Source organism: Taudactylus pleione, unplaced genomic scaffold (genome assembly GCF_031769625.1).
Source record: "Taudactylus pleione unplaced genomic scaffold, aTauple2 ptg000479l, whole genome shotgun sequence".
Classification (NCBI taxonomy): domain Eukaryota; kingdom Metazoa; phylum Chordata; class Amphibia; order Anura; family Myobatrachidae; genus Taudactylus; species Taudactylus pleione.
This window is the reverse complement of record NW_028284881.1, coordinates 8276952-8294455: the sequence shown is the minus strand read 5'-3', so window position 1 is coordinate 8294455 and position 17504 is coordinate 8276952. Positions and strand designations below refer to the sequence as shown.

Genomic DNA, 17504 nt, shown 5'->3' with positions numbered 1-17504 from the left:
GGGGGGGGGGAGGTGTGTGAGTGTGTGTGTGTGTGTACACTTTTTTTTTTGTATGTCTAAATGTGTATGTTTTAGCGCCTAGGTGTAGCTCCTTTTGCCATTTTTGTACATCATTGAGCATTTTATTTTGGATGTGACATCCAATGGTATCTGGACCTCCCATTATTGGCTGCTGTGCGCAGATTAGGTGGTAACTCTTTATATTCCTATTTGTAAGGAAACAATCACTAACAGCGCAAAGGTAAATGTATTACTCAGTACAACCAAGTTCATACTCAGTCATATTAGTTCAACTAAATTTGTGATGGGAAAGTTCCTGTATCATACTACATTGCTGAAAAGCTAAATCTACCTCAATAGAGCACTGTAAATATACTTGTAAAAGGAAGATCCCTGCAAAGTCAATTTCAAATCATAACAATGTGGGCAAGAATGCTACGTACTGGTAGGAGCGCTGGGCACATCCAATGGCAGCGATTCATCATCAGAAAAATAGTTAGGATTGCTCTGCTCATGAGTCATCTTCTTTACACTGTCCTTAGAATAAAAGTCCATCCAGAATTCTTTTCCTCTCTCAGTGAATGGGGGATCAGGCTCGGTGTTGAAGAGTGTGGTGTTCCGATGGCTTTGAGATTGGAAAGAGTCGTAAACTCGTTGTACGTTTGGTCTTTCTTCAGGTAGTTGTTCCCATGTGTGCACTGGGATATCCCTGGGTAGATTTGTTTGTTCTCTCACTAGATAAAGGAAGAACTTACATGAGAAAAATGGTGGCAATTATGCCCCATGTTACTATTAAAGACACTTACAGGGATATTATTATTATTAATAGTAGTACAGCTAAAAGACAAAAAAAGACAGCTGTGTTGTTTAGGCCTCTACCTTTTGAACGTTTCAAGTGAATAAAAATTTTACAGGCGAGGGTCTCAATGACATTGCAGGAAAAAAAATAAAGGCATTAAAGCTTCCCTCCTGCCTTCCTTGAGCACTTGTGAAGCAGAGGAGATGTGTGCGGGAAATAACTGTGCAAGTATATCATAGGTGACCTACTTGGATACAGGTCCTTTAATGCTAATAATAAATGTTATGCCCCATATACACGGGTAAGCATAGAGAGAAAATGTTCCCTGCTTCCCTCCTGCATACTGCACTATCTATACTTTCCAGAAAGATGACAAGTTCTCTTTAACGTCACACAAACTAAATGTATCATTCTGTCTGGAATTCTTATTTGATGGTTTCCTTCTATAGCTTCCAAATAACATCTTTATAAAGGAAATTTGCCCAGAACCAGTATGTCTCCCAACAGACCATCTGGTTCCTGCATTGGAAGATTAGGCGCAGACATCGAATAATTGTATACCCATGAGAACACAAATTTAATAGTCCTATCATTTCCTTTAAATTTATTTATCAGCTGGTCAGGAAACTCACCTTTGTTTTGTTCTCTCCTCATGTTTTGGGCTACATCAAAGGACTGGGTTAATATGGATTTCCCATAAAATCTATTGGGCAAATGTCTAGGCATCTGAGAGTACATATTGTCTGTGAAAGTGGCTCTGCCACTAAATGGCTCAAACCATGCACCCTCATAGTCTGTGTCTGTCCAACTACGCACTCTTGAAGGTTTCTTTGGCGCCGTTACTTTGCCACACTGAAGAGGGTGGTCCTCGAGGTCTTTGGTCATCACACTGCACCCACACTTCTCACAGCGCTCAGTCCGAGCTCCACAGTATTCTTCATGGTCTTCTAGTTTATTATAGGCAAGTTCTAGCTCACAAAACTGACACTTACACAGGCGGAGAGGACAAGCAGATCGCTGTAAGAGAGACAGTCAATTGGGCATTAAGATTTCTGGGTTACTTATGTAACTAAAAATATTCTATGTACAAACTAGAGTTGAGAAAAACATAATTTTTCTTCAATCAATCAATGTGTGATGGTTAGAGGTGGAGGTTTTCCAGGAATGAATAGCAATGTAAGTAGACAATGCATGTTGTTTTTATGGGGAAGATGGAGAATGTAAGCATCTCAGGTAGCATCATCTGGTTGCACCAGTTGTACCAGATACTTGTAAAGCAATGTTTTGTTGTTATAAAGAGGTGCAATAACTACTACAATCAAATATACCAGGTGATTAGCGCACAAGTAATTTACAGGAAAAAAAAAAAAAATTAAAAAAATCCATCATTGCCGCAACCATCTCAATATTCTCAATTTGAAAACAGAGCCATGGGCCTGACGCACTGCACATGCGCAGAGCTTGTCTTGCGTTTCTGCGCACAGTGAACTCATTCACAGTGAGTGACAGGTAGATACTGTTTGGGGGGAGGTAACAGGGGGTGGTTAGAAAACACAGGTGCAGCTTGCCATTTAAACGCTGTTACATGGGCATGCATGAATTAGCCATTGTGATCTCATACGCATCATGAGAGCCCTCTGCGTGGCAGGAGAGCCGCTGTATTTGAGACAGGTCAGACCTGCCGCAGAGGGCTGCATGGCTGGTCGATGTACGTCATGTTACCAGTATACAACATCAGATTTCACATGAGAAGAAAGTAGTGGGCATCCCTATGCTCGGGAAAGCTTTTTTGCAGCTGCGTTCCGTGCAAAATCACAGCTGCGATTGCATTAGCGTACATCTCTGAATTAGGCCTGAAGCCACCTACACATATTTACATAGTTATGATAGGCTAGGGAACATCCACAAACTATAAGAAGTCAGAGTATAAATTGCAGACTTGTACACACGCTGTGAATGACCACATATTACACTGTGCACAAGTGGTCCTTATTAAGAACTTATTTAGCAGAATATAAAGGACACAAAGGAACAGGGGGATGGGGAGCTGTTTTGCTATTACAGTATATTATACTACAGAAAAATTAACTACTTTGTTAAGACGTACATGCGTTACACGGAATATTGCTATCACTGATAAAGATGCAGCATATACTGGGTAAATGTTGTGGCATTTATTTTATTTCTAATCAGACTGTGTAAGGTGCGAGTTAGTAACCATTGTTACATTACACAGCTTATTTCCACACTCTGGGAGCTGTCTGTAACAAATATACACTGCTTCATGTAAAATAGGCCAAATTAATCTTCAAGGGACATTATATAAAATTGAATGATATATCCTGTATAGTTACAGAATGTCTATGGGACATATTCCTTACAACTATTGGTATGTATAAGGATGGCTGTGTCTGCGCTCTGCTTAAGTATGTTTAATAGTGTACGGTGGCATCTGTATTCCATCTGTGTATCTACACTGTTGTCTTGTTGTAGCCCAGCGTAAATGAGTTAAGAACTCAACTATATATTTTAGAAGCCTTTATTGAGAATTCGTCAAAATCCCGACAGTCGGGATGTCGGCACGTAGGATGCCGGCTCTGGCGTCTCAACGGTAAGTACTGAGGTTAGGGTATCCTAACCCCCGGATAGAAGGTAAATCACTTAATATATGAATGGGAGTCAGATGTATTGAAAGGTTTAGTGCTGTCTCCAAGTCGCTGCGGCCTATGTGACCTTCCTCCGATTGCAAGCATTTTTTGGGTCGGGTTGAATAATCCCGACTCCCCAGCGTTGGCAGAATGGGGAATTGTCCCGATAGCAGCTAGATGTATGGGACCCATTTGTTTGTTGTGCAAGTTACTGCATATAAATTCAACTGCTGTCTGAGAGCCGAGGAAGGTTCTGGGCAGCAAGTACACATTGTAACATGGATATACTTGAAAATTAGGTGAATGACTTCCAGAATTTAAAGTGATTGGAAATGAGAATAACCATTGTATAGTTTAAGTCCTATTACTGTATTGTTTCAGTTTCATACTACAGACAGACATGGCAGTCAGGTGAGAAGGGTCCCTCATTAAGGACCTCATTCAGAGTCGGTCGAAGTGGCCGCACGGTCGTACGCCACCGATGTTCGCTATACTGCGCATGCGGAAAGTTCGCAGTGCGCGTGCGCAAACTAGCCGCTACGATCAGAAATTTCTCTCTCCTTGAACACAGCCAGGTCGGTAGTTTGAGTGACAGATTGAGGCGTTTGTGGGTGGTAACAGGGGAAGGTGCTTGAAAACGGGGGAGTGGAGATCCGAACGCAGGCGTGCCTAATTATGCGAACGGCGTTTTATGGGAGTGCATACGGTTTATGGGAGTGCATAATTAACAAAGTAGCGTCATGGCACATGTGACATGGGAGGTTTTAACACTGACATGATCGTAGAGCTTAAGAGAGGGTATGGTCAACCTTAAGCTCTACGACCAGTTTCCGATGGTTCCCAATGGTCTCGATTAATCCTTATATGCCCGGAGATGACGTGCAATGCGTACGAGAAGGGGGCGTATTTTTTTGAATTCCGGCCGCTTCCTCCCCTTGGTCGGCCAGCTACCGATCCGAACTTAGGGACGCAACTTGTGAGGGAATCATTTGCATATCCGGCCCCTTTTCCCGTACAACCGCTTCGACCAACTCTGAATGAGGTCCTAAATCTCTGTTCAGCCATGCTTGAGTATTTGGCACTATGCATACGCACTATGTTATCAGTCTTGGACTTTCTGTCACCAGGTGAACTATGGAACAAAACGAAAATACTGACCTAAAGGTAGTATCACTAAATGACAAAAGAACTATAGAACATATATTCGGTTTTGTGATTATGCCATAGCTGTATACCCCAGGGTCCATTTCATTTTAGTGTAAAATTTTGCTCTACACATTCCTCACTTAGGGATATATTTACTTAAGTGTGGGTTTTTAGAAGTGGAGATGTTGCCCATAACAACCAATCGGCTTCTACTTAACATTTATCTAAAAAATCATAATAATAATAATAATAATAATAATAAGTTGCTATGAGCAACATCTCCACTTCTAAAAATGCACACTTGAGTAATATACCCCTTAGAGTAACAGTCAATATATAGCCATAGTGCATTAGAGCAAGAGTTGAAGTAAAAATATTTAGCTTCTACTTGTATTTAGCAAATTTAGAATCTCTTTATTCCTCAAATATACTATGAGAATTATTTGTGATATCTGTAGAATACTGCAAACCATATAAAACAAATTTAAACACTAGAGAAAAATGTATTTATGTATTTTTTGCTGAAGGAAAGGAAGTCACATTCTTAATTATATACAGCAATATAACATTCTCTTCAGATCTGCTATGTCTAAAGCTCTATCGTCCTACTGGACTTCTCAGACCCAAAGACTATAATGGTGTGTACTGACCTCATGTTCCTCCAACTCATACTTCTCCATGGTCATTTTACATTTACAAGTCACCTGCAATAAAATCAAATCCACATCAGCAGCTGCCATTACACAGAGAGAATAGGACAAATGACAGAACTCATTAACACAACAAATGTTACTAAATTACACAAAGCCCACTACTCTAATCGTGCCTGAAATCATATCAAAGTTCAACCAAAATGCTTTCAGGTGACTAGTATGCAAATGTTGCAGCTGCTGGGATTGTATTGAGACACTATTTGCGTACACAGAGGCACCATCGGTCGCAGCACTGATGTTCTGAGCATCTCTATGGTCGCTCAGAATGTCCGTTGGAAGTAAGCCGCTGGAGCGTTAACCACTGCGCGGGCATAGATGCCCTCAATATGCTCGCAGTACGTCTGCGTCCAAGTCCTCACAGCGACTGCCGTCTGTAATGAACATGGCACATGGGAAGTGCGACTCGTATGCATGCGCAGTACAAAAACAATCGGTCAACAACACAAACATCGGTATTGTGTCCACCTCTGAATCAGGCCCTATATCTGTAGTATAGGTTTTTTTCTTGGGTGTTCTATAGAATAATCTAATTTCTAGACCTTTTTAATTAATAGAGTTGCAACATACAGTAGTTGCAGAACATTCCTGCATAGTAAAGGCAATTAGCTTTCATTCTGGTGGTATCTGCTGGTTTCTTTATTGGTTTTTACATGATACTATTTTGATGGCATCGCTTTGTGAATAAGACGCATTTTAAGGGAAAAAGTTGCATGAAGAGACGTTCGGCACTACTCAGTCCCACGGCGCTCACAAGTTATGTGTAATGGGACTTATAGTGCACAAACTAGAGATGTAAGTGGACACATCTGTATGGCGAATTAGGCATGGCTCAATCATTTTCAACAAATACGCAAGAGATCATTGAAAGGGTGTGGGCAAAATGTGATTACCGGAGTATGTTCACTGGTTATGTGCTCCTCCATATCGCTGGTGGGAAACGGCTCCTTGCACATCTTGCACACACTGATATTACGTCTGCAGTGAATCTCGTGTATAGTGAAATTAATTTGAGGAATGTCATGTTTACTAGAAACAAAGCACAGAAGAAGAACAACATGTTAGAATGGAAAAATAATAGGGTGTTGTGTACATTATCTAGCGCTCATACTGGCAAAGTGCTCCCAAATGGTTTTGTAATTGCAGTATGTAGCATGCTTTACTGGTGAATATTGCTCTTATTGCACTAACACAGGTACTGAAAATTCATTCATAATATTTAGCAGTTGTCATTTATGAATCTTTGTTTCATTCAAACTACTCAATTGTTTCAAAATAAAGTAATAGGTGTATTATTATGCCCAATACTCCCAGAGGCTAGCAAAGAAAAGAAAGCATGTCTTATAAGACGTAGGCTGATTGGATGGTCCTTCAAAAAAAGTATGCAGTTTATAAAGTAAATAGTCAGATTTAAACATTAAGAAAGTATGCTTAATCTGTTCCTGGTGACAATAAAGAAGATATTGGTCACGTCTTGACTCTTCATATGGGGAAGCATTCAATAAATTAATTTTTGTAAAAAAAAAAAAAAAAAAACTAGTTTATTGTTGTATTTTTTAGTTGGTTCATGCTCTATTATTGTAGTATATAGTAACGCAATTTACATTCGCTCCAAAAGCCCACTCATTCCCAACCCAGTGTTCAGGTTTCTCCTAACATCTTTACTTGTGGAGACTATGGCCTTCATTCAGAGGCGGCCGTACGGTCTACGACCGCCTCGATGTTTGTCAAGTGCGCATGCGCACGAGGGAGCCGGCTCCTTTGTGCGCATGCGTGAGACCCGCTACGATCGACAGCGCCGGTCGTAGCAGGTCTCTTTCCAAAGGGGGTGAGCTGTCGATGTTGATTGACAGCTCGCCCCGTTTGGAAGGCGGGCCAGGGGGTGGCACCCCAAACGGAGGCGTTCCCATGGGAACGCCTACCGTTTGGGGGAGGCCCCACTGACATCACTAGTGATGTCTGTGGAGAGCTTCCGGCTCTGACAGAGCCAGAAGCTCTCCGGGGCTTACGACAAGTGAGACCCTACCCTAGGGTCTCGTCGTAAGCCTAGCGGTCGTTAGAGCTGTGGGTGTAAACCCACAGCCTAACGACCGAAACAACAAGAGATATGGTAAGAACTTACCTTTGTTATCTCTGTTTCTACGAAGTCCATAGGGTCCACAGGGTGACCTTGGGGGTATAGCTGGATCCTGGATCCTCGGGCACCACGGAGTTAAAGCTTTTAGCTGCTCCCAGGATGCACTTGGGTCCAACCTCCCCTATACCCCGCCCCCGAGCCACAGGCACCTCAGTTGGTAAGCAGCCCAGGCCGGAGGAGGAGACGAAACAGAGAGAAGGAAGACTGGAACACACAAGAACCATACTCACAGAAATGGGAGACGGAAAACTGGTGACCAGTCACAGAGCCCATATGAAGCCAGGTGCGTCAGGGCGGGTGCCCTGTGGACCCTATGGACTTCGTAGAAACAGAGATAACAAAAGGTAAGTTCTTACCATATCTCTTGTTTTCTACTTCAGGGTCCATAGGGGTCCACAGGGTGACCTTGGGGATGTCCCAAAGCAGTCCAACTAAGGGCGGGGGACGCTCCTGTGCTGATAGGAGAACCCGGCGCCCAAAGGATGCATCCTGAGAGGCAAAGGTGTCAAACGCATAGAACCTCAAAAAGGTCTGAATGGAAGACCAGGTGGCCGCCTTACAGAGCTGAACAGCAGAGGCGCCACGGCTAGCAGCCCAAGAAGGGCCCACGGACCGAGTGGAATGAGCCTTAACAGAGGCTGGAACAGGTAAACCCTCCTGCATATAAGCCTCAATAATAACAGAACGAAGCCAACGGGTTAGAGTCTGTTTGTTGGCAGGCCAACCCCTCTTGTGAAAACCAAAGAGGATAAACAAAGAATCCGACTTCCTCACAGAACTAGTCCGGTCCACATAAACCTGGAGTGCCCTTACAACGTCTAAGGAAGTCTCCCCAGCCGAAAGATCAGGTGACTGAAAGGCTGGTACAACAATTTCCTGATTAATGTGGAACCTGGAAACCACCTTAGGCAGGAAATCAGGACGAGTGCGAAGCACCGCTCTGTCCTGATGAAAAATCAGAAAAGGGGGACGACAAGAAAGCGCCCCCAAATCTGAAACCCTCCTGGCAGAAGCAATTGCCAAGAGGAAAACAGTTTTAAAAGTTAGCCACTTGAGCTCCACTGACTCCAAGGGCTCAAAAGGAGGACCCTGTAAGGCCCTAAGAACCACCGCCAAATCCCACGGGGCCACAGGTGGCACAAAGGGAGGCTGGATTCTCAAAACACCCTGGAAAAAGGTGTGTACGTCCGGCATAGCAGCGATCCTGCGCTGGAACCACACCGACAGACCAGACACGTGTACCTTCAGTGAAGAAAGACGTAATCCTAAGTCCAAACCGGACTGAAGGAAAGCCAGAATACGCGAAACTCGGAACACCTGGGGATCATAGTTTCTGGCCTCGCACCACTGAAAGTAAGTGTGCCACACTCTGTGATAGATCCTCGCGGAAGCAGGCTTGCCCGCCGTCAGCATGGTGGTAATAACGGAGCTAGAAAAGCCCCGAGACCTCAGGACGGCTGTCTCAAGAGCCACGCCGTCAAAGATAGTCGACCCAGATCCGGGTGAAGACAGGGCCCCTGAGACAACAGGTCCCGCCGTTGAGGTAGGAGGTACGGAGCGTCGATGGACAGGCTCCGCAGATCGGAGTACCACGGCCTTCTGGGCCACGTTGGGGCCACCAGGATCAGTGTGCCTCCGTCCTGTTTGAACTTGCGCAGGACCAGAGGCAGCAGAGATATCGGAGGGAACAAGTAAGCCAGTTGAAACAGCCATTTCACCGACAGCGCGTCTATCAGACTTGCGCCTGCGTCCCTTGTCCTTGACCCGTACACAGGCAGCTTGTGATTGTAACGGGACGCCATCAGGTCCAGCTCTGGCAGCCCCCACTTGTCCACGAGTAGTTGGAATACCTCTGGATGAAGCGACCATTCCCCGGGATGCACATCGTAACGGAAGTCTGCCTCCCAATTGAGGACTCCTGGGATGAAAACTGCCGAGAGAGCTGGAAGATAGCGCTCCGCCCAAGCCAGGACGCGGGACACCTCCGACATCGCAGCTCGACTGCGAGTCCCTCCCTGGTGATTGATGTACGCCACCGTGGTGGCGTTGTCTGACTGCACCTGAACGGCCCTTCCGTGAAGAGCGGTGCCGGACGACTGCAGGGCTCTGTATACTGCCCGCAGTTCCAGGATGTTGATGGGAAGAATCGCTTCCTCCGCCGACCAACGACCCTGAAGTGACAAGGAGCCTGTCACCGCCCCCCAACCCCGGAGACTGGCATCTGTCGTGAGCAGAACCCATTCCGGGATCCAAAAGGGGCGCCCCTCCAGGAGATGCGCTGTCTGCAGCCACCAGGCTAGGGACAGACGCACCTCCGAGGACAACACCAGCATCTGAGAGCGGATCCTGTGTGGCAATCCGTTCCATTCCGAAAGAATCAGCCCCTGCAGGGGCCTGGAATGGAACTGGGCAAACTCCACCATGTCGAATGCCGACACCATGGACCCCAAAACTCTCATCGCTGAGTGCACCGACACTCTGCCACTGCTCAGACAACTGTGAATCCGCAGCTGTAAGGAGGAGACCTTCTCTGGAGTCAGAAAAATCCGTTGCTGACGAGAGTCCAGCAGGGCCCCCAAATGAACCATCCATTGTGATGGGATGAGGGAGGATTTCTTCCAGTTGATCAACCAGCCGTGCGCCTGTAGACAAGCGACCGTCAGGTGGAGATGCTGGATCAGTACCTCCGGGGAGCTTGCCAGCAAGAGGAGGTCGTCTAGATACGGTAGCAACCGTATCCCCTGGCTCCGAAGGTGAGCCGCCATGACCGCCATCACCTTGGTAAATACCCTTGGTGCCGTGGAGAGACCAAAGGGTAGAGCCCTGAATTGGTAGTGGTTGTGGAGAATAGCAAACCGCAGAAACCGTTGGTGCGATGTTGCTATAGGCACATGGAGGTAGGCGTCCTGGATATCCAGGGAGACCATGTAATCCCCCGGTTCCATCGCCAGTATGATGGAACGCAAAGTTTCCATCCTGAATTTGGGAACCCTGAGAAACCTGTTCAGGGACTTCAAATTGAGGATGGGGCGATGAGAGCCATTGGGTTTCTGCACCAGAAACAGCGTAGAGTAATACCCCATCCCACGTTGAGACTGTGGTACGGGTATAATGACCCCCGCCGTCAGCAAGGCCTCTATGGCTTCCTGAACCTGCAAGGCCTTGGTTTTGTCCTGAGAAGGACTTGTGCAAAAAAACTGGCAAGGCGGCCTGTGCCGAAAAGACAGGGCGTACCCCTGGGAGACCACTTCTCGCACCCAGGCATCCGTGGTGGTATTGTGCCAGCACTGGGCGAATTGAAGAAGTCGGCCTCCCACTCTGGGGTCCCCCAGAGGGAGGCCCGTCCCATCACGCAGAAGGCTTATCTTCTGGCTTGGAAGAAGGGCGCCTAGCACTCCAGGCTTGCTTCTTTGGCTTTGAGGCGGTCTTGGGTGCGGACTGCCTCGGGAAGGACTGACCCTTTGCCTTGCCCTGAACCCGAAAGGAACGAAACGCCGAGCTCTGGACCTTAGCAGGTGTAGTAGCTGAAGGGAGGAAGGCTGACTTGGATTTTGCCAGGGTATCTACTATTTTGTCCAGGTCCGGACCAAATAGTAATTCCCCATTAAAAGGTAAGGCCTCCAAGCCTTTCTTTGAATCCGCGTCTGCTCTCCAAGACCGCAACCACAAGGATCTACGAGCAGACACTGCTGCCGCCGAAACCCTAGAGGTCAACAGGCTAGCATCCAAAGATGCTTCTCCAATGTAGGAGGCGGCATCTCTCATCTGTCCTAACAACGCCCTCTGGACGTCCGGAGATTCATCCGTAAACGTGTCCTCCAAGGCGTTGGCCCACCCCTCAATGGCCTTGGCCACCCAGGAGATGGCCATGGACGGCCGGGCTACAGCCCCTGAGAGAGAATAAATAGACTTTAGACAAGTCTCCACCTTCCTGTCCGTAGGATCCTTCAGCGAGGATATAGACGGCAATGGCAAAGTAGCACTCCTGATGAGGCGTGTTACATGGGAATCGACTGCAGGCGGAGTTTCCCATTTCTTACAATGCGCTTCCGGGAATGGATAATTGGACGCCAAGCGTTTCTGTGGCAGGAAACGCTTACTGGGCGTCTGCCAGGCCACCGCCATGTGATCAGTCAACTGATCAGACAAGGGGAACGCTGTAGAAGTAACCTTAGCTTTTTTAAAACTAGGATACCTTGACTTGGGAGCGGGTGCCTCATCCTCAATCAGAAGAATAGCCCGCACCGCCTTAACCAGAGCCCGCACATTGATGGAAGACTTAGTGTCTACCTCCTGGACTGAGGCATCTGAGGCTGAGTCATCCTGTACCTCACCATCATCCGAGAACCCCTCAGAATCCGAAAGATGCGCAGCCTGTGCCATGACTGAGCGTTTAGACGCCCTGGAGGGCACGTCACTGCGCAACATCGACTGAAAAGCCGAAGATGCTGCCGCCAAATCTTGGACAGTGTGGGAAAGCGCATACACCCAGGGTGGAGGAGCTGTCACAGGAGCCTGAAACGGCACCACAGCCGGCTGTGCCACAGGGGTGGACTGAATATACATTGGCAACCCCGCATAGGGACCAACAGGCTGAGACCCCGGGGGAGTCTGCAATAATTGTGGGACACCCGGGGAATGGGGTATGGCAGGCTGGGGCAACGCCCTAGTAGGGGCGGCAGTCGGGACCGACAGACGGTCCGCGATGGACACCAGCACCTGGGAAAACATCGCCCATGGTGGCTCCTGCGAAATGGGAGGTTTAGACGTACCAGGGACCGCCTGGCACCGTCCGCACAGGCCGTCCTGTGACAAATCCTCCCTATCCACTCCTGCAGAACAGCGCCTGCAGGAGAACAATGCTGGAGCCCCGGAGTGCTCAATCTCCTCCTCAGACATGACTTAGGAAGAAAACGTGCGCACTCACCAGTGTGCTGAACAACAGCCCACAATATGGCACCGTGTAGCACACAACTGTATGTGACGGACCTCACAAATACGTGATCTATATAGGTGAGGTCAGTAGAAACACCCTTCCCCCGCACACCTGTAGGGCTTGTAGGAGAAAGAAAGGGATAGGTACAGGCTGACAGTAAGTAGAAAAAAGACACAGACAGGCAGCACTAGCAAAAGTCACATACCATGCAGGAAGATATACTCACTGCACCTTTCCACTACAATCAACCTCCCAGATTCAGTGTCTGGGAGGGCTATAGCGCTGTGTACACTGTCCTTCTGCAGGGGAGAGGTACACAGGGGGACCGGTCCGCGTGCTCCCTGAGAGTATCCACGCTGCCACAGAGAAAATGGCCGCTGGAGACCTCAGAGGAGGAGTGGCCGAGTAGCTGCAGCTCAGCGACGCCAGACTCCGAGCTGAAAGGCGCGCTGAGCTGAGGAGCCGCTGACAGGGAAGGCTTCCTCCCCTGGCTAGCATATTAACCCCCGGGTTGCCGGCATCCCGCTTGCCGCGATATTAACCCTGGTGGTCTAGTGGTCTGGCGGGGTATGCCTCCGCTGGAGGGGGGGCCCGCCGCCACCGCTAGCGCCCCCGGTCTGTCCCCTAGACCGGGGGCATGGGACTGCATTTGAAAGGAACCCGCGCACCGCCGCTAATCAGCGGTGCGCGGCTTACCTGATCTCCCCGGCGTTTTCCGGCAGCAGTCCTGGGGGAAGCCAGAGTCCGGCTAGTACAGACTCTGGCTTCCCCCGCCGCGATCCCCAGTTCAGTGCTGGCGTCGCGGCGCCAGCAGGGAGAAGGAGCGGCAGCGTGGGCGTCTGTACAGACAGCCCAGCGCTGCCGCTCTGGAGAAAAAACTGTAGAAAAAAATTAATAAATAAATTTAACTAAGTTAAATAAAAAATTAAAAGCTTTAGGGGGCTGCTCCTGCAGCCCACCCCACAGGGTGACCCGACTCCGGCCGGGCACCATCTAAAACTGAGGTGCCTGTGGCTCGGGGGCGGGGTATAGGGGAGGTTGGACCCAAGTGCATCCTGGGAGCAGCTAAAAGCTTTAACTCCGTGGTGCCCGAGGATCCAGGATCCAGCTATACCCCCAAGGTCACCCTGTGGACCCTATGGACCCTGAAGTAGAAATAGGCGGGCGGTCAGGATGCAAGCAGCCGCCCAGTTTCCGACTGCCTCTGAATGAGGCCCTGTGGCGTCTCGCTCATGCAGCCAATGGCTTTGGTAAGCACTTGCTCTACTCCTGCATGAATCGCAGCACCTCAGGCAGTGTGTAGCCGGCCTGTGTTCTGGGAAGGCAGGCAGGCAGACCCGAATTATCATTGCCTGCCTAAATATGAACTATTTAAGGTGTGGTACAGACATGAAGCAAGCATTCATCTAAATGCTCTAATAAAGGGACATATAATTATTCACTCTAAAAGGGCCTCATTCTAATAGAAATCAAAGTGTGAGCAGTTGACAGGTCCCCTTTAAGAAAAATAAAGGCATCAGGAGGAAGGTTGTTGCACAGATAGGACACCCAGCAAACAAAATAGGTAAATTTCTGTAAAGTGAAGGTAATATGTATCTTACTGCAAAGAGGTGTCAGTCAGACTAACGTCTCGGTCAGGAGTAGGAAAACTGTAGCACTCCAGCTGCTGTGGAACTACACATTCCAACATGCCTTGCCACAGTTTTGCCGTTAGGGCATGCTAAAACAGTGTCAGGGCCTGTTGGAGTGTGTATTTAAATAGTAGCTGGGCTGCCACAGGTTGCCTACCCCTGCTCTACAGCCAGGGCCAAAAGTTTTGAGAATGACACGGAACCAAAACATCCTCCAAGAGCAACTTCTCCCAACCATCCAAGAACAGTTTGGTGATGTACAATGCCTTTTCCAGCATGATTGAGCACCTTGCCATAAGGCAAAAGTGATAACTAAGTGGCTCGGGGAACAAAACATCTCAATTTTGGGTCCATGACCAGGAAACTCCCCAGACCTTAATCCCATTGAGAACTTGAGATCAATCCTCAAGAGGCGGGTAGACAAACAAAAACCCACAAATTCTGACAAACTCCAAGCATTGATTAGGCAAGAATTGGTGGCCATCAGTCAAGTATGTGGCCCAGAAGTTGATTGACAGCATGCCAGGGCGAGTTGCAGAGGTCTTGAAAGAGAAGGGTCAACACTGCAAATATTGATTCTTTGCATAAACTTAATGTAATTCACAATAAAAGCCTTTGGCACATATGAAATGCTTGTAATGTTACTTCAGTATTCCATAGTAACATCTGACAAAATGGTATAAAAACACTGAAGCAGCAAACTTTGTGAAATTCAATACTTGTGTCATTCTCAAAACTTTTGGCCATGGCTGTAGATTAGAGTACAAATTTCTTTGCATTCATATCATCAATAACTTTTACAGCTTCTATTAGTGAAATTATTTATATTATATACCCCTGAAGCAAACAGTATTTAATATTACAAATCCCCAATCCTCAGGAGTACAGAGAGAAGCAGGCAAAGTATTATTAAGGTGTGCACTCACCAGTTTCCACACAATTGTGTCTCCTGCTTAGCCTCGGAAGCCATGATCAGTGTCTTTAAGCAGAGCAATTACTATCACTTTCAGTTCTCTGAAAAGACATGGATGCATTAGTCATTTCTTGGAAATGCCTTGTGAACGCCTACAATACTACAGAAACATAACACATAGAACACATATAGAGGATTAACAGTTTAATTTATGTAAAAATATTAGCAGGCTGGAAAACAAAGGAAGTATAATGCATACTAAAGGCACCCCACACATCGCAATTTAGGAGGAGTGCTCTGTGGTGACGTCATCATTGGACAGGTCTCCTTTCCTTCATCAGTTGAAACCTATTCTTGGACAGATTCATCACGGACATTCTTTTAAAACTCAATTATAACTAGAATTTTGTAGTACATATGAAAATTGCTGACAATGGTCTTAGATTATTGCTGAGTGGCAAAATTGTTAACGTATCCTAGCCATGAAAACAGGAGGATTAGTAGAAAGATTAGAGCTACAGTACATAATGCAAAGCTGGTGATTTCCCCTGTGAACCTAGAGACACGTACATTTTAACAAAGGAGATAAATGACCGGAAAATCAAGTTCAGTCTGGACAGCACTGGCCGTAGTAATGGCCTTTTCATTTCTTGAAAGTAAAAAAAAAAAAAAAAAAAAAAAAAGACACAATGAAAGTCTGTAGATCAATTAAATCATTCTGATTTGTATGGAGTGGCCAACATTGTTCCTATCCATGGGAGGAAAACCATAATATATACAGTATGGGGAGAGGTTCATTGTTTTGTGAGCACCCATCTGAGCGATTCAATTGTTCCTGAGTTTATCTAATGCAGGGGCAGTTTACATGACACACTCATATGATATGAGATAGATAGAGTTAGGGCACAAGTGTGCACCCGAAAACACCAGGATTAGCTGTGCAAAGCGTCCAAACCTGTCTAAAGTACTGCTTTAGGCACCCATTTCTGCATGTCTCCTCGGGGGCTGCAAGCAGAAATGTTGCCGACACACTGCGGGGCCGGGGCCGCCTGTCAGACTACTGTAGAAGGTAATGGTTTTCACACAGATATAGGGGCCCATTTCTCATTAAATATTTGCGGCTTACTCCCCGAAAACACCAGTTTTCGTTTGGAGGGGGGGGGGGTTACTCGCAAATATTTTGTACCACCCCCACGTATGAAGGATGGACCTCAGCAGATATCTCCAATACCTGCTGCGAGGGTATCAGCATGAAATACCGGCTGACCATGCGGCAGTTCAATTCCCGGCTGCGTCAGACCGACAGATGCAGAGATCCCGGTAGTGACAGCGCTGGGAATCCTGATCATCCCTAAGTACAAACTAACCTAACCCTCCTTAGGGGTGCCTAACCCCCCCCTTCCACTGTATAGACACTTCCACAAGTGGATTGGGGGCAATATATATAGACAGTGCTTCTACACTGAGGGTGCTCAGCAAGACACAGTATCTGAACTTTTTTTTTTCTCTTTTTGGCATGATTATTTTTATTTTTTTGTATAATCTTATAACTATCTCCCGAAATATGAAGAAATCAGTTAAATCATGTCAGGAAGTGCTCACAATAGGCACCTGAAGACTTGGGCAGAGTATTGAAGCTGGAATAAAACATATATAGAGCCCATGGCGGCGATGGGAGCAGCCGGCACTGAGAGCCACAAGCTGTCACCTGTTGCTGTGGAGAAGGTACAGTAGGAGGATTCTATACAGGTGACATGAGTCACAGCGATGACACAGGGGGAATTATGGAGCCACCAACACGCAGCAGCCTGTAGCGCTCTCACAGCTGTGGGGTGGGGGGTAAAGGTCTCAGCACTTGCAGGCATGCTGGGACCTGTGGTCCGACAACATTAGGACACGCACCCTGTCTGGTGCTGCTGCCCCGTTAGTGGCCCCGGCCACCAGTGGTCCCCACAAGGCTTCTGAGCAGTGAAGATCGTACTTTCTAGAAGCTTATAGCGGTGGATAAGTTACGTTCCCCACTCCCCTCCTACCTTGTGCTGCCGGTCACTGGGCACAGAGGGAGCTCCACTGTCACCAACGGCTATCCCGCCGCCCCGCCTTCTGCTGCCGCTAAGGGGACAACGCAACAGCCTGCCCTGCTGCCACTTCCTCATAGCCAGCCGCCCTGCCGCTGTCATTGGCCGACGGAGCTGTCATTCACTGTAAAACCTTCCACCCGGCTGTCGGCTTTCGATTGACCAGGCCTACTTTTGCATTTAACCCTGTAGATGTCATGTGTAATGTGTAAGGTTGGGGTGGGATTCGCCTCGGACCTTATATAAAGAGAATACGCGAGTTTACGAAGTGATCGAACAGGTTCTTGCAGGCTTCCGCTCGTCTTTCCGTTTTCAATTGGTCCCGACCTGTTTCTGCTTTTATATCTGTAGCTGAAACACGAATACGGATTATTTTAAGTAAGTGCATGTGTAAAGCACAGCTGTTTACATATCAGCACGTGCAGGCTGCTGCATTTCTAGGGAGCTGGAGCACACATAGCTTATTTACAAACATTACATGAGGACTATGTCAACTTTTATGAGGC

At 47.3% G+C, this 17504-nt stretch overlaps 1 protein-coding gene across 1 annotated transcript in view; it reads right to left on the bottom strand.

Annotated features, from left to right (window-relative positions):
* TRAFD1 (TRAF-type zinc finger domain containing 1) overlaps positions 1-17216 on the bottom strand; it is a 41425-nt gene extending 24209 nt beyond the window's left edge. Inside the window, exons 1-6 of the mRNA XM_088449231.1 lie at positions 16954-17216; positions 14934-15021; positions 6197-6332; positions 5244-5297; positions 1432-1816; positions 444-734 (exon numbers count right to left, since the gene is read on the bottom strand). Coding sequence (XP_088305357.1) covers positions 444-734; positions 1432-1816; positions 5244-5297; positions 6197-6332; positions 14934-14977 — 910 coding nt within the window. The 5' untranslated portion in view covers positions 14978-15021; positions 16954-17216. The remainder of the gene's footprint in view (positions 1-443; positions 735-1431; positions 1817-5243; positions 5298-6196; positions 6333-14933; positions 15022-16953) is intronic.
* Positions 17217-17504: the final 288 nt, after the last annotated feature.